Source organism: Cottoperca gobio, chromosome 10, assembly GCF_900634415.1.
Source record: "Cottoperca gobio chromosome 10, fCotGob3.1, whole genome shotgun sequence".
Taxonomy (NCBI): domain Eukaryota; kingdom Metazoa; phylum Chordata; class Actinopteri; order Perciformes; family Bovichtidae; genus Cottoperca; species Cottoperca gobio.
The window spans coordinates 1527869-1552807 of NC_041364.1; the positions used below are offsets into that span (position 1 = coordinate 1527869).

At 42.0% G+C, this 24939-nt stretch overlaps 2 protein-coding genes across 2 annotated transcripts in view; one reads left to right on the top strand and one right to left on the bottom strand.

Annotated features, from left to right (window-relative positions):
* Positions 1 to 11843: 11843 nt before the first annotated feature.
* Positions 11844 to 14186, bottom strand: atox1 (antioxidant 1 copper chaperone). Its single transcript, XM_029441658.1, has 4 exons — positions 14029 to 14186; positions 13270 to 13345; positions 12654 to 12803; positions 11844 to 12501 (listed from the first exon to the last, which is right to left on the bottom strand). The coding sequence occupies exons 1-3, from the start codon at positions 14032 to 14034 to the stop codon at positions 12679 to 12681; spliced, it is 207 nt and encodes a 68-aa protein (XP_029297518.1). The 5' UTR covers positions 14035 to 14186; the 3' UTR covers positions 11844 to 12501; positions 12654 to 12678.
* A 743-nt stretch (positions 14187 to 14929) lies between these two features.
* slc36a1 (solute carrier family 36 member 1) overlaps positions 14930 to 24939 on the top strand; it is a 32597-nt gene continuing 22587 nt past the window's right edge. The window contains exons 1-7 of the mRNA XM_029441336.1: positions 14930 to 15107; positions 17706 to 17810; positions 19558 to 19672; positions 19765 to 19855; positions 21079 to 21167; positions 22986 to 23075; positions 23524 to 23608. Coding sequence (XP_029297196.1) covers positions 17774 to 17810; positions 19558 to 19672; positions 19765 to 19855; positions 21079 to 21167; positions 22986 to 23075; positions 23524 to 23608 — 507 coding nt within the window. The 5' untranslated portion in view covers positions 14930 to 15107; positions 17706 to 17773. The remainder of the gene's footprint in view (positions 15108 to 17705; positions 17811 to 19557; positions 19673 to 19764; positions 19856 to 21078; positions 21168 to 22985; positions 23076 to 23523; positions 23609 to 24939) is intronic.

Below are 24939 nucleotides of genomic sequence, written 5' to 3' on the forward strand. Positions count from 1 at the left end.
CCTGAGCTGCCCCATTTCAAAGCTAAAGGTTGTCGTCTTGAACGCCTGTCTGCTAAAACTGGCCTTGTAGTTCATAAGGAGATGTATAACACCCACATACTTCAATATAAGGATGCTCTTTCCTCTGCTAAATCATTATACTATGCCAACTTAATTAGGTCAGGTGAAGGTAACACTAGAACACTATTCTCTACAGTCAACAGCATTCTGAAACCACCGGACTCTCTTGCACCCCACTTGTATTCAACTGCTCAATGTAACACCTTCATGACCTTTTTTAATGCCAAAATCATTAATATTCACCAGCAACTGGCCTCCTCTAACTATACATCACTTCACTCAACTCTATATGCTCCCCTCGCTTCTCCACTATCGAGCTTCGAACTTCCCACTGTCACTGACATATCTAATCTCATCTGTAAATCTAAATCATCCACCTGTCAGCTTGACCCCCTTCCTACACACCTAGTTAAAACATGTCTGCCTTCCCTCTCCCCTCTAATTACCGACATAATTCATTCCTCCCTTACCTCTGGTCTCGTCCCCTCATCCCTCAAAACAGGTGCAATAACCCCTATTCTCAAAAAACCTGGTGCGGACCCCAATAATTTGAATAATTTCTGCCCAATCTCTAACCTACCATTTTTCTCCAAGATACTTGAGAAAACCGTTGCAGCCCAGGTCCACACTCATCTCAACAACAATAATCTTTATGAACAATTTCAGTCTGGTTTCCGCTCCTCACACAGTACAGAGAAGGTCATGGTCAAAATCACAAACGATCTCCTGGTGGCTGCTGACTCTGGGCTCCTATCCATACTCATCCTTCTTGACTTGACTGCAGCCTTCGACACCATCTCACATCACATCCTTCTTCACAGATTACCTTCTATTGGTATCACTGGCACACCCCTCACCTGGTTCAGATCTTACCTCTCCGGCCGTACCCACTTTGTTCAACTCAAACACTTCAAATCACAGTCCCTTCCTGTCCTCACTGGTGTTCCTCAGGGCTCTATCTTGGGCCCCCTCCTATTTATCATCTACCTCCTACCTCTCGGCCATATCTTCCGGAAATACGGTATCCAATTCCACTGTTACGCGGATGACACCCAGCTCTATCTTTCCACCAAGCCCACATCTGCTCTCCCCCCACTTCCCTTTATGACTTCCCTTTATAACGTTCTCAAATTTAACAGTGATAACACCGAGGTTCTTCTAGTTGGCTCCAAGTACACTCTGGCCAAAACTGATAAATTCTCCCTTACCATTGGTAACTCCCCCCCTCCCCCCAAGTAAAGAGCCTGGGTGTCATTCTTGACAGCACCCTATCTTTTGAAGCTCACATAAACAACATCACTCGGTCTGCCTACTTCCACCTCCGCAACATTAACCGTCTCCTCACGTCACCCAACACCACTGCCATTCTCATCCATGTCCTTGTTACATCCCGTATAGATTATTGCAACTCCATCCTCTCTGGCCTTCCTCACAAATCTCTACGTAAACTCCAACTGGTCCAAAATTCAGCCGCCCGTATCATCACCAGAACTCCTTCCATAAACCATATCACTCCGGTTCTCCAACAACTCCATTGGCTCCCAGTTAAATATCGCATTGATTTTAAAATTCTGCTCCTCACCTTCAAGGCCCTTCACAATCTTGCACCTTTATACCTCTCTGAACTCCTTCACACCTACACTCCCTCTCGCTCTCTCCGATCTTCCTCTGCCTCCCAACTCACTATTCCCTCTGCCCGCCTGATCACCATGGGGCCCAGAGCCTTCAGCCACTCTGCCCCCCGTCTCTGGAACTCTCTCCCACTAAACATGTGCAACATCCACTCCCTCCCCGCATTCAGTCTGGTTTAAAAACTCATCTTTTTAAATTCATATTCTTAATAATTACTCATTTGTTAACTGATTGTTGTTTTTAAGTTTTATTTTTCTCTGTTCTTAGTTTTTGTTTTTTGTTTTGTTTTGTTTGTGAATGACTGTCGGACTTTGTTTTGTTGCTTGTTTGTTCCTTGTTTTTAACCTTATGTTCTGTACGGTGTCCTTGAGTGCCATGAAAGGCGCCTATAAAATAAAATAAAATGTATTATTATTATTATTATTACATCTTAGAAAGCACTATTTAAACACAGTAGAAGAATAATAGCTCTGCACAGTCTGCAGAAAGAATATGCGTAGAAGTAAACGTACAGGATTAAGTCCACTTACATGCAAACAGTACTGAGGATGTATTGTTTGGTTAATATGTTGATCCAGGAAGTTAACCACTACGCTACACTTTGTTCTTCAGTCTGGATTCACAGCTCAACGTATAAAACGTGACGCAGCGAACTGTTTGTGTGCTCGAGGGACGTCTGTGATTTAGTTGTTCCTCAAGTACAGTCTGGCTGAGCCGCCACACACACACAAACCCTGATGAAGGGTTACAGGCTGTAATTACTCCGACACAGAGGACAGCAGATGAGCTCACTGCCTGACTCACCGCTGAGACTTCAGTCCAAGTTTGTTGGGATTTGTAAAGGACAAGCTGTGGCTGATGTCAGACTGTGGCCGCACACATAATTATCCAGGAGGACAAACTCTGTACAGGTGATGACAGAACGTGTTATTGCTGCGTGTGGTTTTATTGTATTGTACAGCACTGATGGTCTTCTATATTTGGAGATCCTCTCACAGGTAGAGATGTTTGAAGATGAGAACACAGCCTTTAAGAAAAGGTTTTAGTCCATATAACTGAGAATCCCGTGGAAACATCACAATCATAATCACCAACACTGACCAACCAGGTCTCCTACAAACATGCCTTCTTATTTAACTCAATCGTAATCTCAATTACACATTTCCTCCCAGATTACGTTCACTGTTTTAAGCATGTGTGTTCTCTGTTGTTTCCACTTCCTGCCCCCAGGTGTTCCCAATCTGTTCGTTAGTGTCCTCACCTGTGTCTCGTTGTTCCCTCTCACTGCTTGCTGGATATAGTCTGTGTTTTGTTTGTCTCTCGTTGCCAGTTCGTCTTCGTATTTTGATGTCAAGAGTTCTAGCGTTAGTCCCGTCTTCCTGTTTCCCAAGTGTTTGATTCCCCGGCTTCCTCGACCCTGTTTCCGTGACCTGATTGTGTCTTTGCCTGATCTGTCTGCTGTGCTTCTACGCTGAAGATCTACCGAACCTGTTTCCGTGACCCGACCTGGATTATCCCTGCATGCTTTGTATGATCAACTGCCTACGCGTGTACCATCGCCACTGCAACGTTTCAGTAAAGACTATTCCCATTTCCATTGATCTGCCTCTGAGTCGTGCTATTGAGTCCCACCCTCCTTCTGTCTGGATCGTACCCTTACAATGTGGTTAATTTTCTAAATTGAAACAAAACTACATTACAGGTCATTCAGCAGACACTCTTATCCAGAGCGACTTACAGTGAACTAAGGTCAGGGACAGTCTCCCTGGAGCAGCTAAGGGTTAAGTACCTTGCTCAGGGGTACAATGGTGGCAGCCTGGTACTGAACTCCCAACCTTGTAGTGTTTTGTTCGGAAGGCGTACCACTAGGCCATCACCACCCCTACTTGGTTAAGTTTAATGAAAGATGATGGTTTTATGTTTTTTAAGTTATGGACGTTGTTGACGTTGTTGACCTCACAGACCTGCCGTTAACTTTACTTTAAACTCTAGTGGAGAAGCCAAAGATACCAAATATGTGAGGTTGAATTTTGGGGAAAAGTGTTTAAGATGATGCACAAGACGTCTGAGGGGGATGTGCAGTCTTTGTTTGTATATTCACTGCGTGTAAACATATAGAGAATATATACAATCCTGTCAGACGCAGTAAAAGACGTGTTCTGCTTTGAAACAGAGGATGAAACTCTGGCTTCAGTCAAAGCAGCAGACGTCAGCAGCTGCAGACAGTTTGGTGACGTGTAAAAAAGAAAACTGCAGCTCGGACACAGTGTACTGACACACACACACACACAGTAGAGGCTAACTGCAGGCGGTGCAGTAAAAAATGAAAGTGCTTTCAGCTCATAACTTATTTTATCGCTGAAGTGTTGATGGACAGGAGGCAGGTCTCATTACTTTGAGAACACGTTAACTTCCTGAAGAACAAACTACTTTCAGAAGAGTCGAGGAGTTGGCAGAAGCAGCTTCGCTTCACGTTGACTAGGAAACAGGACTCATTAATTGTGTATTAAATCATATTAAAACCCTTAATGCTCCTCAGTCTACTGTCACAGACTGTTTGGGAAGGTAAATGGTATTTATTGCACAATTAAGGGAACATTGAGACATTAAACTTTGAGACTTAAGGGACTCCGTTTATATTTAGCAATGTGCGCAATTTATGGGATGATTCAGGTATTTTTAAAGCTTTTATTGTGCTTTTAAAAGCATTTAGTACTGAAGGACAACTTTACTAATTGTGGCTCGAGGCTGTTCGCACCATGAATCATGTCACCATTATCTGGTCGCAAGGTTTGATTCTCAAGTTATATCGCTAATGATATTTCAGTGCTTCGCGAAGACAGTAGGCAGAACAGTGACTGAGAGAAAAATAAAAATTCTACTTTATCCTGTAACTTTGTTTCTTTTTGTTGTATTTGTGGAGGTTTAACGCAAAAAGGAGGCACCAGAGAAAAAGGTGTTATTCCTAAAATGAAGAGTTCCCGTTGTCAATATTACTTCAACCTCCATGACTGCGTGTAGCAGAGAACGCCTGACAGACAGAGAGAGCTACGCTAGCTGTTTACACCTGTTTTCAGTCTTTATGCTAAGCTAGGCTAGCTGTTCCCTGGCCCCTGCTTCGTATTTGGCGTTCAGACAAGAGTGGTCTCAATCTTCTCATCTAACCCTCGACAAGAAATGTCGAACTATTCCTTTAAGATTCCATGGACTGTAAGATGTTATTTTAGAACCTCACACACTCCTGCCTTCACTTGTGTGCTTCGCAGGTTCATGCATGCTTCTCTGCGCGTTCAGCAAAAACACTAAAAAGCTGTCAGAGCTTTTAATCTCCTTCAGCAGAAGCAAACAGGCCCAATGGGAGACTCCTGCTAGCCCGATGGAGCTGCTGCTAAATGCCAACAGGATGTTAAATGTCACAATATTTTAATCCAGTGTGCAGAGAACAGAAATGTAGGGAACCACCATTTAGCAGGCTCGGAGTTGCTGACGAAGCACTCAATCCATCATGACTGTGCAGGATCAGCCCGGGGCGAAGCCTGACATTAAAGTCTCTACTTATTAGAGTAATTACTCTTCTCTGCCCGTTACAGGCTTGTTACAATGTCATCTCTGCTGCTGCAGCAGAGTCTGCCAACATAACCTCTATTCTCTTGAATCAGATAAAACCACATACGGTACATGTGTTTATTTTCATGTGCATGTTAATTCTTGTGATCCCGAGGGTCTGTTTTCATCTGCTTCCATCTACTCTTTATCTGTTTTTCAGTTGGATCTGTCTCCTTCCTGTCCTGCGTCGACATTACATGCTCCTTTTGCAGGTGACGAATGAAGACGAGATCGTTTTGATAGCAGGAATTGTAGATCATTCGTATCACATGCCAATTTGATCTGATCTTGTGCTGAACTATCTGATCCAGATTCGACAAGACAACTGAACTGGGCGACAACAATATCACATGGCGTTGCGTTGTTGCTTCTCTTGAACATGTCTGAACGTCGTCCATGCCACGTGTTTCTGCAGCACTCCCTGCACAACGTGGAACAACTGCTGATTCTCCTTATCGGGGCTTGTGTGAGCCTGTCGTTTGATTGACATCTCCCCCCCCGCTCGCTTGTCTGTTAGTTTTGTTGCACATGTTATGACGGGACAACTTGCACTTATCTGGAGTTTGGAGTTTGGTGACCTCAGCTCCTGAGAGGTAACGTCTGGCGCAGAGGCCACAGAGGGAACTGCAAGATCATGTGACATGTAATACTATGTTTCCTTCTTCCACTTTCAGACCAAACTTTATATATGTTATATATGTTTATGCTCTGTTGTAGAATCTGTAAATATTTAAGTTGTCGCCATTTTTCAGCCAACAAAACAGTTTTCTGGTGTCAAATAAGCATCAGAGCAGAAGGTAAAACTCATGGTTTAATTCTGTTTTGCATTACGGTTTGCAGCAACACACAGGGCTGCTCGTCAATTTATAATCTGATAATCCCTTTAAATGTTCTTCTTTATCAAACACAAACTTTGTAAGGATAAGTTGAGATAAGATAAAACGCAGATATAAGAAGTATAAGATAACAATAAGGTGCAAATCTAACATATATATACACAATGTCAAAATCAACAGGGATCACACAAATGTAAACAAGTTAACGGGATTAAGGGATTAAGAGATCAGTCATACAGATGTGTATGTATCCTACAGTATCAGATCTGAGTTATATAAAAGCACTCGTGCTTCCAAAACTTTCACCTGTTTATGTGCAAATAAAATAAACTCCTTTTCCACCGTGCTGTGACAGAACAGGAGGATGTAATTCCATCGACAGTTTGCATTCATGTGAATTATGGGCATTGGTCTACCTGACTTTCCACCCAGAACAAGGTGACAAAGTCCCACCAAACAGAGAGGAAATACACGGCAGAGACTCCCAGAGAGATGGGAAGCCGCAGCGTCGGCCGACTGTTTGCTCTCGTCAGTCAAACTGCACATTTCCCTAACTGGCTGTAACCTCCTGGTGATGGGTATGTTTGTTTTGGCACACTGGACAGGATCTGACAGCCTTAACCACACCCCACCCTCACCCCTACCCATGGGACACACACATATACACAGACACATAAATAACCTGTTGCTGGTCAGCTCAGGACAGAGTGTGTATGTGTCCAAGAGAGAGTTTTTAGTGTGTTAATATGCTAATATGCTAATATGCTAAGCTAAACCCTAACACAGCTAAGGCTGAGAGTCCAGCGTAGACTGACGACACGGGGTGGAGACAGCTGTTAGTGTCCGTGTGAAACCAACTTATAGTGTGTGTGTGACTTATTTTAACTTATGTACGTGGGCTAAGTTAACTTATGAAACTTACATAACTTACATAACGTATGTAATCTAAGTAACAAACGTACATATTTGAATTTAAACCATTATCTTTTCTGTAACGTTTTGTTGCCTAAACCTCACATAACATACTTAAATGACATCATTACAAGTGTTCCTGTCAAAGCATCTGTATGTGATGAGAGTATGGACCAGTCTTTGTCATTGTTTGTCCTTTTGACACAGGAAAGGGTTTTATATGTCACACAATGTGTCCTGAAAGTTGTGTCTAAAACACTTTGGGTTCATTTTATGTTTAGTCTGGTTTGGTTTCAGTGTGCAAAGTGGAATAAATACAACAATGTATTTGTTGTACAGAGTGCCGGACATGTAGAAGTCTTAATTATAGGTCAGAAATTAGAAAACTAAATAAATTGTGAACATATAAATCTACAAGCATGGAGAAACCTTCGGAAGCATTATATTTCTGTATTTATTCATCGTATTCTGTATGTTCTCTTCGGGCCCAGATGTCAAGCAAACATCAGACTTCTGCAGAAGTCCAAGTCAGTGGTTTACCTGTGTCCAAGTACTTAGAAAAAGCATAAAAATATCAAAACAAATTGACGTCTGTTTCCAGTTTGAACACACACAACAAAGGTGTGTTATCAGCGAGTACTGAAGATGGCAACCTGCAGGTCGACGCTGGCTTTGAATAGAAGCAAACAGGCTGTGTTTGCTTCAATATATTGCATTAATTGAATCTCCTGTGGAAGCCAATATTTGTCAGAGGAAGTATACTGCACACACACACACACACACACACACACACACACACACACACACACACACAGTATATCCCAGTTACACAGTGTGTGTCCGTGGTCAAGGAGAAGACGGACGTACAAACTTCTCTTTGCTCCACGGAGCTAGACACAGTCACACCTTCTTGTGAGACATACAACATCTTTCTGTGGATTATGTGCCTTGCTCAAAGGCGGTTTCCCCGTGGATTATTCTTCAGGGTTATTTCTGGTATTTAAACTAAAAGTCTCCTGGAGCAGCAAACTCTGCAGCTACTCCCTGCAAAGAAGAATTAAGGAGTTTTCTCCATGAGATGCACTGAAGAGAGACAGTGTCTGTGTGTGTGGGAGGGTAACATGAGGAATCCAGTGACTGTACTGACAACCCTGTTATCTGTGGAGTTTGTGCTGTACACAATGAGTCTCTGTGCGCCTCAGTGGCTGGTTCAGACTGAGGGGGCCAGCGAGGGACTCTTTGCCCTCTGCAGCGCCTACGAAGGCTTCTCCAGCTGCACCACGTTTCCAGCCTGGCTGGGTGAGCGTCCGTTAAACACGACGAGATTCTGATTCATCAAACTTTTACTGTATTGATTTTATTTTAAGTGACAATAATAAGATGACGGTTTTTATGTTATTAAAAAGTATTTACTGAACCAGATCAGTTATAAATATTAATACGAACATTTGCATTAGTTGGACTTGTATTTATCCTTCTCCAGCATTACACCTGCTCTTTATATATATATATATATATATATATATATATATATATATATATATATATATATATATATATATATTATATTATTGTAATATATATATATATATATATATATATATATATATATATATATTATATTATTGCAATATATATATATATATATATATATATATATAATATATTATTGTATATATATTATATATATATATAAATTATATATATATATTGCAATAATATAATATATATATATATATATTATATATATATATAAATATATATATATATATTTATATATATTACAATCATTTATAATATATATATGATATATTATTGTAATATATATATATATATATATATATTACAATAATATAATATATATATATATATAATATATATGATATATTATTGTAATATATCATATATATATATTACAATATCTATCATATATATATATATATATATATATATATATATATATATATATATATATATATATATTCCACCACTGGTTATCATTTATAAACCCAAAATAAATTATTTGACAGGGTACCAGTACTTTTTCATTGCCAAATCAAAAGCAAAAGTATGTTTTAAAGGGACTTTAAGTCTTAAACATGCTAAATGTGACATAATTAACCCAACACGCTAACATCATATGTTAATAGAACGTGTGCATGCTAAAATGCTAACCAGAGCGTGCTAAATGTCGTGCCTTCGTGCGACAGGTATGTTGAAATGCTGATCTGCTGCAGGTTCAAAACATAAAGTTGAGCAGCACAAACAAACAAACATACAGAGAGATATTCTTTACATGTGAGGGGACATTACACGCTTGTTGGAGTTAAGTGTGCGTACTCCCCAGGGAAAGAAGCAGTGTTTAAGTCTGCTCGGTGCTTTGATGGTCCAGGATGAGAAGGTTGTTGACTCTGCAGAGGCTGCAGGAGGAGGACACATCTTATAGATGTCCTTATGTCCCAGACAATAAGACAAATGTATTTCAAGACGGACACCATGCCAGGTGAAGTTCATGACATCTGACCTTGAATAATCAAAGTTTGTGGTATTTTCTGACGGGAAGAAATGGCATTCAAGGCTTTGTGCAGAAGTTCTGCCATGCTGTCTTTCTGTTGACTGTGTCTAAGCCCCCTGTGAGGACAGGTTTCAGGACCAGATAACTCTCATCTCTGAGTAAAGCATTTTAAATCCTTGCAGGCAGCTACAGTTTGTCCTGGATGTTCCTGTCTGCTTCCAGTCTGCTGTCTCTGGCTGCTGCGATCACAGTCCGGCCGGCTCTGACCCGAGGAAGGAAAGCCCTCGCTGCTCTGCTGCTCAACATCCTCTCTGGTGCAATGCACAGCTTTAACCATATATATATACCAGGGAGCTCCTGACATCAAACACAATCTGTCAGCTTCTGCACATACAGCAAACAGTAGATTCATACATAAGCAGTCTAGTTACAATATTTGCTCAACAATTGTTTTGTGTTTCAGTGACTTGTTTGCCCCTAACCCTGTATAACTTGGTGGAAAATGTACCTGAAGTTACTGTATTACACCTTTACTAAATGATTTTAATATAGAAGGTAAACTCATTAGAACTAAACTCAAACTTAGCCCCATTTACTCTCAATAACACATGTTGATTTAAGGTTAATTGTGGTGATTTAACATGTGACCTTTCATTTCTATACTTCATTCTTAGCAGGACGTATGACGTTCAAAACCACAGTGAAGGCTGACTGCTCCAAGTTCAATGCCTAACAACCACATTTAGACATATTCCCTCAGGAACCAGACTTATAATAACCTCTGAACACTAAATGTGAAATGTCTCTCTCTTAAACTAAAGAGGAACATATCAATTACATCTCCCTGTCCTCCTCTGCAGTGGCTCTCTGTGCCAGCTCTCTGGTCGTCTTCTTGGTGTCCGTCGAGCAGCAGGAGCCCGAGCTGCTGCGCCACCTCGGCTGGACCTTCTACATCTGCTGCGCCACCCTCTTCTACGCCTCGCTGGTGAGCGTCCTGCTGGGCGTCATCCACGCTGACGGAGCCAGGGTCGAACCGGCCGTGAGAGGTGCAGCTGTGGATCTGTGTGTGATAACAGCCGGATCATAATGTACAACATGTCATGTTTGTATTGTCAAAAGGTTGCAGCTTTAAATCCACATGATGATGCATGACCTTTATATGGCCTTCAGTATGTTTCATGTTTGTCTCTTTGCTCAGGAATATCAGGAGACTGTATGTAGCTCTCTAACTTCTGAATGTATGCTGCACCTCCCTCTCTCACTGTTCTCGTGCTGCTGTAAAACTTCATCTCCTGCTTGGAGTAACAATAAAGTGTTATCTTGAAATACACATAAAAACATAAACTGACATGTTCCTGCTCATATCAGGTGTTACAGTCGTCACCATCTCTGCATGCTGACATGGCACTCCTGATGTCAGATAGAAATAATAAGCAATAAAGCTCCATAACAGAATAAAACAGATAAATGAATAAAAAGCAAGCCCAGCAGTTCTGAGCTTCCTGCACCGCTGCCACACCTCACACCGGCAGAGACAGCCAAGTGTTTCTGAGTCACATCACACTTTTGATTTATGAGGATCAGTATGAAGAACTGAGAGAAAAGAAAAACTGCACTTCTAAATATTTCATTCTTACCAACTGCAGAAGAAAGTAAACTGAATGAAAAATAAATTCCTTATTTCCCAATGCGTGCCTAAACTCTTCAGGGACGTTACAGCTGCATTTTAAAGGTTTTATATTGGAAGGTAGGTCCATCTCGATCACACAGCGCCCCCTGGTGGTTAAAGCAGCGACCTACAGTGAGCTTCAGCACATGAAGCTTTTCTGTTGTACACGTTCAGGAACGATGACGACTTGGAATTATACCGACCAAACCCCATTCAAATTGTGACTCATTTAATTCCATTCTTATTATTCTTATTCTTATTCTTATTATTATTACTGACTTCCTGGTTGTAAGTGTTATGTACACCAGTGTGATGTGCATCAGTGTGATGTACACCAGTATGCTGTGCACGCACACACTGGATCTGATGAAGTGCTGCCAACATCAGCAGCCGTTAGTTTAAAGATGGTTGTCGTCACTACTCTTCTCACTCGACACTTTTTAAAACACATTTATTTTGTTTTCTCTGAATAAAGAAGAAAGTACTTTAATAAACTTTTCACAGAAACTCTTCAACATTATTGAAGTATTTTCATATTCGAGCATATTACTGAGCTCACATCTCCCAAACAAAGTGTTTAAAGTGTAGAGGAACAATAACCAGTGCACAGTGACGCAGTGAGGCAGAAGTGCATTTATTCCCCCGTGCTACACAACACACCATTACAGACGGAGAGGAAGGATGCGCGTCCCAAAGTAACAAAAACCTTGTTCATAGAAAAACAAAATATCTCTCAGTAAATATCAACCGTGATTTATAAATGTGGGGTTCTGGATTCATTTAGTGTAAAGGAAGCAGGTGCAGCAGATGGTCCCTGAAGGGAGGAGAGGCAGTTGGTGCAGATCGACACGTTTTAAAAAGGTCAAATCCAATAAATGCAACAATAACACTGAATGTCAAGGTTCAGGCAAACACAGCCAATCATTTGCAGTGTGTTTTACAATCCAGGGAATGTATTTAAACTGTGTCGAAGGACGTTTGTAGTGTTTTACACAAACAGGAAACGTGCAGCTGCATGTCCTGATGCTTCAGCGCTACAGCTGGAGCTCATAATCCAGAACACACATCGTGTCTGTTATCTAATCACGTTAAAGAAGAAACAGAAAAGGTTACTGCCACTTTAAGACATCAACACTGAGGGAAGATCTGCATCAAAGGGGGGGGGGTTGTGCGTATTTGAGGTGGGGGGAGGGGGTCCATTCATTTTCCCGGCAGGTAATGAACTTGAATTCCAGCATAAATCTTCACTTTGCATCAGCAGCAATGATTTCCTGGAGAAATACACAGACACACACACACAATAAACAGATCACATCAGAGTGAAGAGATGTGCAGCAGCATTATGGAGCTCATAAACATACATCTGTGGGAAGATAAAGATACACGTGAGTGGACTTTAACATATACATATCCCTCCTGTCACCTGTTCCCCGTGTGAGCAGGTTCCTTCACTTGATGCCGATGTACTTGACCTCCTTCCCACATTTCTTCAGTGTCTCCGTGAGAACTTCCACGTCTCTGTCGGACTCGATCCAAACCAGTTTCTTAGGCAGGTCGATCTCAAACTTCACATCTGAGAGCACAGAGAGCAAAGAGGCACTTTGTAGTTCCAGGAAGCAACACGAGGACAAGATTCATCACGAGACGCTTTAACTCTCGTGTTGTATTTCTGGTTTACGTCACGTGATGTGAACGTGTGAGAGGATCTGAAGGAGTGACTTCTGTAGCTCAGACGTGAAGAACAGAAGGGTCACATCAGCATTTAACATTTTAATGACGAAGCCAAACAGAATTTATATTACTTTATGCATTTATTGTGGAAGCTAAACACTGAACTACTCACAAGGAGACTGTTCTCACACTTACTGGAGGCTGAACTCCAAAAGAATAAATGCATTTTGAGAAATAAAATATGCAAAGGAATTATTATTTTATTACAGAAGTTAACGTCTGATATTAAGTATTGGAGTCTGAGATATAAGAAGAGGACCCGTCGGTCTCACCTCCCAGATATAAGAGAGAGGACCCGTCAGTCTCACCTCCCAGCTTGTTGAGGATTCTGGTCACGGCTCCTGAGCATCCCTCACACGTCATCGCCACCTCAAACTCGTGCTTCTGTTGGAGACAGATTATATTATGTGTTATCTTACTCTTCCATTTTGTGGGGATAATACTTCCTCATGCATTACATCTTTCTTTAACTGGAAAGATATTTATACAACCCTTTAAATAATTCTGTAGAGAATTGCAAACATTATGTAAATAACCTGTAACACTGATAATGTCTGTCACTCAACACAATCTCTAAATGTGTGGAGTGATCTCTTGAATGCACTTTATGGTTTATTCTTGCTGCTCTGTTCTGTAACGTTCACACAGTAGCTAAAATATGGCAAAATAAGTGCAACAGTACACAGGTGTCAGTGTCTTGTATCTCTACTGTAGCATGTAGATAAACAATAAGTGAAGATTGCATTATGTGCGATCAGATCTCATGATATGAAGAGAAACAATGTAATATGTCAATACCAGCTTTACCACCATTGATCTGACGTTGCATTAACTAAACAGTTATAACTGAACCTGGTTACTTTATATGCTGCTCAATTCACACTATTGTTCAATTAAGTCAAAGACCAGCCTCTGTTGTGGTCTCTAACCGTGGTATCAATGAAAGATTGGTAACTTTTCAGCCAACTATAGCAAGTTTGATAGCTAGCTTACAGGCTATTTAGCAATACGGAAAGGAAATGCTCATTTAACTTGGCACTAAAAGTATAATTACGATCGAAACTCACAGTCATGTTGGAAGTGATGTGGCGCAACCCGTCTGTCGGACTAGATGTGTACTTTCGTCCCTGAATGACTTGCAAATGTTGCAATCAACGTTATTGTGAAAACCTCCAGAAATGTTGACGATTAGCTGTTGTGAAGCTAGCTGTGTTCTACGGAGCAACCGGATTTCCGGTATGAAATAAGGAGCACAGATTATTTATAGATTAACATATTTATATATGTTGCAATGCTTTTAGGTCAAGATACATTTTTTTAAAATGATTTAAAAGAGATTATATGTATTCAGAGAAGTATTTAGAGACTAAAACATGACATAAAGAATTTGCTTCGTTTTATTTTGAAGTAAAATAGTTTAACTTCTGCTTTTATTTTGGCTAACTTGATGCACCGTAAACTATCACTCCGGTGACGTGTTTTTCTATTTTTACTGCACATTCCAAAACCCTTTGTGTTATTTAGTTAATTTTTTAATTTAGTTGCTTGATCAAATTATATCTGAAGAAAATAAACGAAAGACAAATTACGTAGATAACGTCTAAACGTAGCCTCAATCAATGTAGTCTGGCCGCGCCGTAGCACAAATCAAGCGCTTCCAAACCTACATATTTCCAAAATAAAAGCCCTAATCAGTAGCGATGTCGAGTTGTTTAACAAAATACAGATTTGACCATAGAATTAAAACGCACTTTATAAACAGGTTTAACATTTAAAACAATTTCTTTTGACATATGTACCATTCCCGGACCGTGGGAATTGAAAGTGTTTCCATCTTCCTTCTTATCCCCCATAACTCCCCTATAATAAGCAAGCTTTAGCTCAAATAAAATATATTTAAAGACGCTAACAGTTTTTTAGTTAGAATCGGTATCTATGGCAACAACACCTTGCCCTCGGACACTTAGTCCTCGGCCGGGTCACATGACCGCGGGCCGAGCCGACTCCTCCTGTTTAGCCTTCACTCGGTGCAGTGTCGCCGCGCTGTGTTCAACAGACATGATAGGAAAAGAAGAGGTCTGTGGCGGGGTTATCCTCTATTAAAGCCAGTCCGACACCAGGAGAGAGAACTCAAGGTTTCCCCGAGGTAGGTTGTTGTTCATTACGAGCCGCTTTGCTGGGGTGTTCGCGGGCACAAAGATGGCATCGGAACATATAGCTAACGTTGGCTAACCTAGGTTTATGACACATAACGTTAGCTAAGCTGCTTCGTCGAGCCACCTCAAAACAAACCGCTATGTTGCCATGCTAGTAACACCTTAGTGGTGTTGTGTAGCTAGCTTGTTGTTAACATATCGAAGCTAACGCCAGTAATCCCCACGTTAGCCCGAGTGTCATCTCTGTGTGTCGGAGGGAACTGGAAACCAAAGCGTTTTCCAACAGAGCTATTTAACAGTTTTCTTAGCACAACACAGTTAATCTCATTTAATGGAGTGGTTTCCGGGCCATCACTGGTGTTAGTCTGCTTTATCACGCACCACGTCTGCTGGTCAAAGACTATAGTTTAAACATGATTAGATTGTCCGGTTTGTCCGGTGTGTGTCTTTGTGTTTTAGTGTTTTTCTAATAGTGAAGAAGGAGACTGGTGTAAGTGTGTCTGCACCCTGGACAAGCATAGTGTGCTATGTGTTAGCTCAGTAAACACCGGGAGCTGCATCCACACAATAAGACCTTTGTATGTGAAGGTCTCTATTTGCACCTGATTCAGTTTCAGTAGATCTGAGATGACTTCTTGTCTTCTTGCATTACAGAATAAAGGAAACGTTATTGTTGCTAAGACAATAGAAAGCATACTTCCCCTAAACGTTTTGTCTTTGGGGTTGTTGCTGTAAATGCATTTTATATAGTAAATGAGTTCCCGAGCTTTGAAACTGAAAGTATTAATAATAATAAGTCCTGTATCTGGTCAGTCAATCCACAGAAACTCAATATTCAACTACTTTAGATATTGTTTGATTGTCATCTAGAAGCAAACATGACATTTATTTGCTGGTTCCCTGTTTTATCACATTGTAAATAAAGTATTTGAGGGTTTTATATACTGTTAAAGTCATATTAAAGCTAAGTTGGGCTCTGGACAATTATACTGGGCAGTCTTCACTAGTTTCTGACATACACAATGATAAATAGTTTATTTTAAACCATACCATTATCATTACCAACCATAATCATTAGCTTAAGACCCTGATAAACCGGATTCATACACTTAAAGCATTATTCCAAATCTGAGACGCGTTTTAAAAGACAAATTAAGTAAAACTTTAAAAATGTAACATCTTCTAACAAAGGGCGTTTCCTCGCAGAGTAATGTAAAGGGACACTCTTCATAGCCAGTGGGCTGTAAAACCTCTAACAGAACGCAAAGACTTCATTTACAATCTTAAATGAGCTGAAGAGGACGAGTGTGTGTCCTGTGAAAGTGTTATGGATAAATAATGGACATGGCTTTAAGTGTTGGAACAATCATAGCAGCTTATTTGTTCCTGTTTAACGTCCTGGTGCTGGACTCACACACCGGGCTATTTTGGTTTCCATAGTGCTGAGTTTAGTCCTCATGTCACGGCACGTCGGGGAAATTGCTGAGTAGCTCAGTATTTAGACACTTTGGCCGGCTTACAGTTAGAAGAAGTCACATAACTTTCTACATGCTCACTGAAGCAGGGCTGAGCAGCTCATCGCTGAGACCAACTGCCAGGACAAATCAATTGTCATTGTGGTTGTACACGTGAGAGGCTTTTCTCTTTCAACTTTCCCAAGAAGCAATAGTTCACAGTACTAATGTGAGATAGATGCAGGATAAATGGCGTAACGGGGAATTCAACAACACCCTTTAAAGCTTCTTTTCTTTTAGCTGGAGGTCTCGAGTCCATGTTGTTCTCCTGTAAATACGGTCCACTTTGACACGTCGCTTATTCTCATTATTTGCTAAACGGGGTGTGGCGGGAAGATAAAGACAGTTTGCTCGCCACACATGAAGTTATGACTGCTTAATTTTGGTTCCTATAAAATGCGGTTGTTTGCAATGAATCAGCAGGTGGACGGCAAAGCCTCTGTGCAAATCCTTGTGCGATTAGAAGCAGCAGCACTCAGCACGTCATGAAAACGTTCTCACACACAGTGTTTGGACTCACAGCCGCTGCTCTTATGTAACATCGTGTCTCAGTGCTCTGAGGAGAAGTGCCTTGCTCAAAGACCATCCCACACAGCGAGGTCTGATGTGAAGCTGGCAGAGGCAGCGATAATGAAATAATCATAAGTCTGGAAAATGCTTCATAACTTGTGTTTTAAAGGATCAGAAATGTGCTTAACTTTGAATATACAAATCTGGTGTTTCATCGACACAATAACTCCCGTCAAACCAAACATCTTTTAATATTAAGGACTTTTTAAATTGCGTTTATAGAAACGATTAAGAAGGTTTTGAGAGTTTGGACATTTTTGTTTTAGGTACCTTGAAAGTGCTTAACTTGTACTCAACACGCCTGCGTATCACAAACTGCAGCTCACTATGAACGTCTTAATGTTCATTAAGGATCAGCTGAAAGGTGCAGCATGTTATTTAAAGAGCACGACCTTCCCTCCACTGTAAAGTTCACGATCTCATAACCAATCAATTGCTGCTGACACGTCTTGCATCAAACTGTTATTTTTCTTCTTCTTCTTCTTCGTGTTTTGCAACGTGTAGCTGTCGATGCTGGACTCCCTGATCTCCCGGCATTAGGATCTGCGAGGCTGGGAGACGACTGACCCAACATGATGGCGTCCAGCGACGTAGACACCCGAGGAGAAGGTATTACAATCGTGTGCTCTGCTTCGGTCGGTTGAGCGTTATCTGCTCTTGTACTGTGGATATGGTGCATGCACTATAATGTAAAGTGGGTACACAGACGCAGCGGGATTATATGTGTAATCTCAACTGGCAGGTAGACACTGAATCATCAAAGCAGCGTCCGTTTGTTTGGCTCGGCTGGTGTCTTGTTTGGCACGAGGTCACGACATCAAAATTAAATATTTAACAAGTGGTGATAAAGGCTCAGTATCTATGATTTATTGATTTCCTTTTCCTTCGAGCAAGACAAGACAAGACAAATGCAGCCATTTAAAACGAAGGATTTGGTATATGTGTATGATTGGTGTAATTGTATATGTGAGGTCCTTTAAGACGAGCTCTGCTGAGCTACATGAAACCCTAATGCATGACATACATGAGAAGGATCTGATCATGAGACGCAGACATGCAACCAGCTCTCCTACAGACGACCAGGTCTCAGACCTCCGGCCCCTGAGCCCGTGCCCTGTAGGCTCTTTAAGTTATCCATCCATGATTTCAGTTCTGTAAATGGTGTAGCAGTCTGGTGAGACTGTAATCATGCCAAGGGAAGTGTAGCGGAGCGGGTGTGAAGCACAGGACTGTGAGTGATGAAGACGGGCCTCAGTTTCACTTGAGTCTCTGCGATGAGACGATACATCCTCCTTGCAGAAACTGTTGCTCTCTGCTTGTAGAAGGAAGGAAGCGGTGTGTTGGGTGAAGTCAGATCATTAAGCACGCAGGCAGCAGCGGCCGAGCGGAGCTGCAGGGCTTCTGGTCCTCTGTGCACTCTAACAGGTTATTCTTCTATTTGAAAGAGATGAAGTGTCGTCACGTGTTACAGTCAGCAGGTTAACGAGAGAAGTTTTTAACTAGGTCACTGTGCCTTTTAGAAGTCATGAGATGTGACAAAGTGAAGAGCTGTATTGTATTGTAGTATTTGTCACTATCATTTAAAAATGTTCTTTCTTGCACTAAAAGTGTTTTCAGATGTTTCTCTCATTCACATTTTAAAGCAGGTGAAGTTTAAAGAGCGGCGTGTGTCTATGAGCGAGTCTGCAGAAACAACTCACACGGGGTTTACTTTGTTTATCCTGCAACAGTTTGCACATATTTCTACTGATGAACACGAAGCGCCGACTGAAAGTAACTTTACACACATGCTGGATAACGTTAGCTGACAGAATTGTACATTCATATAAAGGTATAAACGTTGTGTTTAGTCCCAGCTGTACAACAGGATTTAAAGCCTGTACTTCTGCAAATAAAGATTTGGCTACACTAATATTTATATTGTTATACTATGTGTAGCAAAATGTTCAATCGCTTTGAATGCAATCTTTATATTGTTCTTCTTTAATGCACGTATTTATATTGTATTCTTATATTTCCAAAGCAAAGGGAGGCGCACGCCTGCAGTGACGGAGAAGCGGTCGATAAAGTTTCACTGCTTTGTTAGAAAACCTCCATGAAAGGCTCAAATCTTTGCTCATTGTTTTTGTTCATAAGACACCAATTCTAGATTTATGAATGTATTAAATCTCAGTCTTACGCAGGCGTGTGCAGAGCCCCTTATTACAGTAAAACATGTGGAAGGGTTCACATGGTGGTGGTGAGAGATTCACATGGTGAGGGCCACACTTGTTATTATGCCGTGCGACAAAGCGCTGACTTCTCCCCGTCTCTTCTCCCCGTCTCTTCTCCCCGTCTCTTCTCCCCGTCGCCTCAGCTTCTTTGTTCTCCGACCAAAATCCATCAGAAATGGACGCGCTGTGTCCGTCTCCTCCTGGACCCTCCAGGCCCCAACGACACTATGAGAGGATCGGAGGACGGGCAGGAACCTCGTACGTATTATAAACAATATGCACTCAGCTTGTCTGTGTAATGAAAACATATTTGTCCAGGTTCTAATGCAGATGTAACCCCCCCCCCCCAGTTTCTGTCAGACTCTTATCCACCTGTTGAAAGGGAACATCGGGACGGGGCTGCTGGGTCTGCCTCTGGCTGTGAAGAATGCAGGCCTGGTGGTAAGTACACATTATCTGATCTGAAATGAGGGTCTGCTCCCGTTCATGACCTTCCACAGACGGGCGGGGGCAGCACAGTGAACTGTTTATATTGTGTTTGTGAGCAGGGACTGTCGTAAGAGGATGTTTGTGTGAGATTATGCAATTCAATGTCAAGTTGGTGTTCCCGATGCTCCAGCTTCAGGGCTGTGAACCTTCACGGGCTCGTGTGGAGAGCGCCGACGCTGTGTGAACACATTTACTCGTTGCACCAAAGTGAAACATCGTGCGGCCAAAACAGTGAGACAGTCGAGGTGATGTCATGCTTCTGTGAGTTGGTCTCAGGAAGGAGCTGAACTTGTTGTGAGGGCTTTACGTGCACGGGTCTCATCGTGTTGACTCTCAGAATGAATGGTTAACTAAGAGTGGAAGCAGGATATAAAGATGTTTGGACCAGGAGGTGAACGTATCGTACGACACGTGTCGTCTGCTCTTCCTGCCTCTTGTCCTTTAAACACTCTGAGGGACCGTGCTTGTCATGTAGTTACAGAACGTGCACATTGCTTTGACAGTTATGGCTGATATGATGGATGTTGTGCATCTCCTGTTAGTACTTGTGTGTAACTGTGAGTACATCGACTTTCTTAAACTAACTTCTCCTCTATGTTTAACAAAAAAGAGAAAATCTGGAGAACTTTGAAATCCAATCGTCCAGTCATTGAAAACAAAGTCCCGTCACACGGTAGCAGCTGCACGTTGGATGACATTACATAACTCTTTTAAAACGCTAAAGTTGACGTGCTTGTTTTTACCTGCGAAGGTTTAAGGTTTGTGTTTAGACTCTGCCTAGAAGCAAAGGTTTGTGGGATGATGATGATGATGATGAGGATGATGAGGATGAGGGAACCTGGGGGAAGTAATGATTGCGAGCACAACTGTATGTAAGTCAAACACCTGAGAGTGCAAAGAAATGGATGATAACATCCCCTGAAATGTAAAACAGCTGGAGCGGTTGCTTCACAGAAAGTGTAGAGCTCGACATATGCAGGTGTTTCTGTGTTGTTGTATTTAATGTGTCATCTCTAAGCTTGTAAGAGATGATCTTATAGATATATCTTTACACTGCACGTCTGTAAAGTGACGCATGATTGGATCCCTGAGCAGGTGGGGGTTAGATCATCACTGAACAGAGGGGGAACCTGGCTTCACTATTAACTTGTGACTCTCTGCTTCTCTCTCTGCAGCTCGGACCCATCAGCCTGCTGTGTATGGGGGTGATAGCCGTGCACTGTATGAGGGTTCTGGTGAAATGTTCCCACCACCTCAGTATCAAGTAAGTTTCAAAGCCACTGTTTGCACGGGACGTCTGTCAAGTTATCTTACTTCCAGTAAGTGGATTTGAATAACGGATTCTGTGAAATGTCAAATATTAATGACGTCAGCTGTTAATCAGTGGGGAGATGTTTGTTGACCCTCGCACCCCGGATCTAGCTAAGTGTTAGATAATCATGATCCCAACATACAAGTTCACAGCTGGTAAAAATAACAACGTGATGATATTCATTGATCGCTGCAAGATAAAGGAGTTCTGCAAACTTGTTTTTCTCAATTGCATTAACAGTAACTGTGCATGTGATGATGATGATGATGATGATGATGAAGGCCTCGAGAGTCTGGACAGTTTTACTTTAGGTACATAACATCTGGAAATTCAATTAAAGAAATTATAGATGAGCATCATGCTGTGCCTCAGGGGGGAGAGGGTCGTCATTAATCACGTGTGTGTGTGTGTGTGTTTATGTGTGTGTGTGTGTGTGTGTGTGTGTGTGTGTGTGTGTGTGTGGTGTGTGTGTGTGTGTGTGTGTGTGTGTGTGTGTGTGTGTGTGCGTGCAGTGTTGAGTGCACAGAGACCAGCAGGTTAGAATAAAGTGTCTTCATTCAGATGGAGCTGTTTGTTTCAGAACGCAGCCTGAAGATAACTTCTGGTCTGTAACTCCGCCCCCTCGCAGCACGGCCTCTGTGGCTCGTTGCCCCCCCTCTGACGCTGTGTGCGCTGTAATGCCACAGCTTTTGGTTTGTCTTTTCTTTACTTAGCAGCCTGCTGAGCCAACAGTGGCTTGTTTGTTGTGGCTGGTTGACAGATTACACTCTAGTTAAGTGTCTCTCCACCCGGCTCTGCTGTGTAATCAGCAGCACACACGGACATAAAGTAACTGCCACCAGCTCCACCAGGCTGAGGGGGGGGGGGCAGTAAAGATGTGTCACCAGCCCAAATCAACCCATCAGTTTGTATAACTGGACCAATGAGGCAATAAAGTCTGATCCATGATCTGTTTTACAGCTGCTGGTGTCACTAACACAGCAGTGTGTGCTGCCTCCAACAGTCCACGTTGTCTCCCACCCTTTGCCCCGTTCACGCCGGCCCCGCCCTGCCACGGCAAATCAGATTAAGCAGATGGAGAGCATGAAAGAAGATCTCCCACAATAAGCCTCAGACGCAGCGTCGACAAAATAGAAATTCTGAGAACAAAATGCTGATGAGAAGAATTGTTCCTGTTTCTTATGTTTTACTGCAGAGTCAGAGTCACTGCTTCCTCTTGCTCCCTCGTAGATGTGCAGCCTCCTACATCTCTCTCTCTCTCTCTCTCCTCTGCAGATACACCTCCTCGTTTAGCTCTTCTTCCTGTTTCTTATGTTTTACTGCAGAGTCAGAGTCACTGCTTCCTCTTGCTCCCTCGTAGATGTGCAGCCTCCTACATCTCTCTCTCTCTCTCTCCTCTGCAGATACACCTCCTCGTTTAGCTCTTCTTCCTGCTTCTTATGTTTTACTGCAGAGTCAGAGTCACTGCTTCCTCTTGCTCCCTCGTAGATGTGCAGCCTCCTACATCTCTCTCTCTCTCTCCTCTGCAGATACACCTCCTCGTTTAGCTCTTCTTCCTGCTTCTTCCCCAGCTGTCTGTTGTTCAGACACTTGTATTGGCAGTAAAGGTTTTTTAATGTCCTGCCTATCTGAACTTATTTCACTTTCATTTTCCTTTTAGGCTTGTCATGGTTGTACTGCCGCCGCCGCCGCCGCTGCCTCAGCTGCAGCGTCTCCACTAGATGAACGCAGGATCAATAAAAAAGATGTAACTTTGTTTCCCCCGTCCAGGATGAACCGGCCGTCTCTGACCTACGGTGAGGCGATGCAGTACGGGATGGAGAACGTGTCGTGGCTGAGGAGACACTCGCAGTGGGGGAAGTAAGACGCATGTTTAACATCAGATCACGTCACCACCTTCAGTCAGTGAAGAGTGTTGGCGTCTGTGTGCCTCCTATGAAGTACTTCTTACGTTTATAAAGAAGAGTCTTGTGCTTCTGAACAGTTTCCTACTTTCTGAGAGCTTTTCTGCACCGGTTGCTATAGTTTGGCTCTGATTGGAGGTGAAGTGTTAAACTGGTTAATTTACTCATTTAACTGCTTTAGTGACCTGAAGTCTTTCAGTCTCTGCTCAGCAGCTGAACTTATACACATGTAAAACAGGTTATCAACTCCCATTCAATGATATAATCCCTCTTCCAGGGAGCGTCTTGGACAGGCAGAACATGATTCACCTGCAGCTCGTGTTGGTTCATGAACCAACGATTATAGTTCAGCCTCAATATGGACTGAAGCTGACTCACCTTTAATGTGCCCCCTCTGCCCTCAGACAGACGGTCAACTTGTTTCTAATCATCACCCAGCTGGGCTTCTGCTGCGTCTACTTTGTCTTCCTCAGTGACAACATCAAGCAGGTGCTGAACACACACACACACACACACACACACACACGCTCTGATGTATGAGCAGGTTGTGAACCTGTTTGTTACATTGTGTGCTTTTGGATTCACTTCTGTGTGGACGGTCACATGACGGTTATTTGGCAGTTATAGTTATCTAAGATTATTGCCCATATATGTACACGCAGTCAGAGCGAAGGGTTCAATGTTTACTCGTACTACAGAGGGATACATAGGTCACTAGTAGCAGAGGGAGAACAGTGATCCCACAACAGAGTTTACATGCTGCCCTTCAATACATTTAGATTAAATAATAAAAACAGCAGCTAATAATTGTTGTACATGTAACAGGATGCACAGGTTAAAGTTTACAATGACCACAGGGTTGGGAGTAAAAAAGACACATGTTGCCTGTTTGACTAAAATATTTCGGCTCTTCTTTGACTACGATCAGTGTAACATTTCCAGAAACAAGATGAGGTTGACTTGATATGATAAAAGAAACTAATAAGGTGACCTATTGAGCCAATGTTATGGTTCCTCATGTCATACTAACTACAGGTCCTGTCACACATCTCTGTATGACAGAAACGTGTGCCGGAGTATATGAAACTTTGTCAGAGTCCAAATACGTCCAACTTTTCATCGGATCAGAAAAGTGAACATACAGATGCGCATGTCTAACCTGTTGATAGAGCATCACTTACTGATACAAGATGTCTCAGACGAATGCATAACGTATACAAACATATCAGCAACGTGTGTGTGTGTGTGTGTGTGTGTGTGTGTGTGTGTGTGTGTGTGTGTGTGTGTGTGTGTGTGTGTGTGTGTGTGTGTGTGTGTGTGTGTGTGTGTGTGTGTGTGTGTGTGTGTGTGTGTGTGTGTGTGTGTGTGTGTGTGTGTGTGTGTGTGTGTGTGTGTGTGTGTGTGTGTGTGTTACAGTTTCCAGCCACTAGATGGTGCTGTCTGTCCTCTGTGCTGGTCTCATTGTGACCTGTTGGCATGTTATGAATACATCAATAACCATTATGATTAAAAATGAATTCATCATGTAACAAACAAACATTTGCAGAGTTTGTCTGCTGTGATTTAAAATGTTTGTGATAATCTAAAGGATGTTATTCTTTGTTAGTAATATGATCCCACTTCTTTGGATCAGCTGAAAACAGACTTTTTAGAGACGTGTTTCTCACAGGACGGAGACCAAAGTACAAACACACGAGGATCTTATGTGTGTAGTTTAAACTACCAACAGGAAATAAAGGAGTTAAAATGAGCACAACCGTACAAATCTACAGCAGTAAAAGGCAACATGAATGCAGCAGTAATATAAATCCCAAAACATC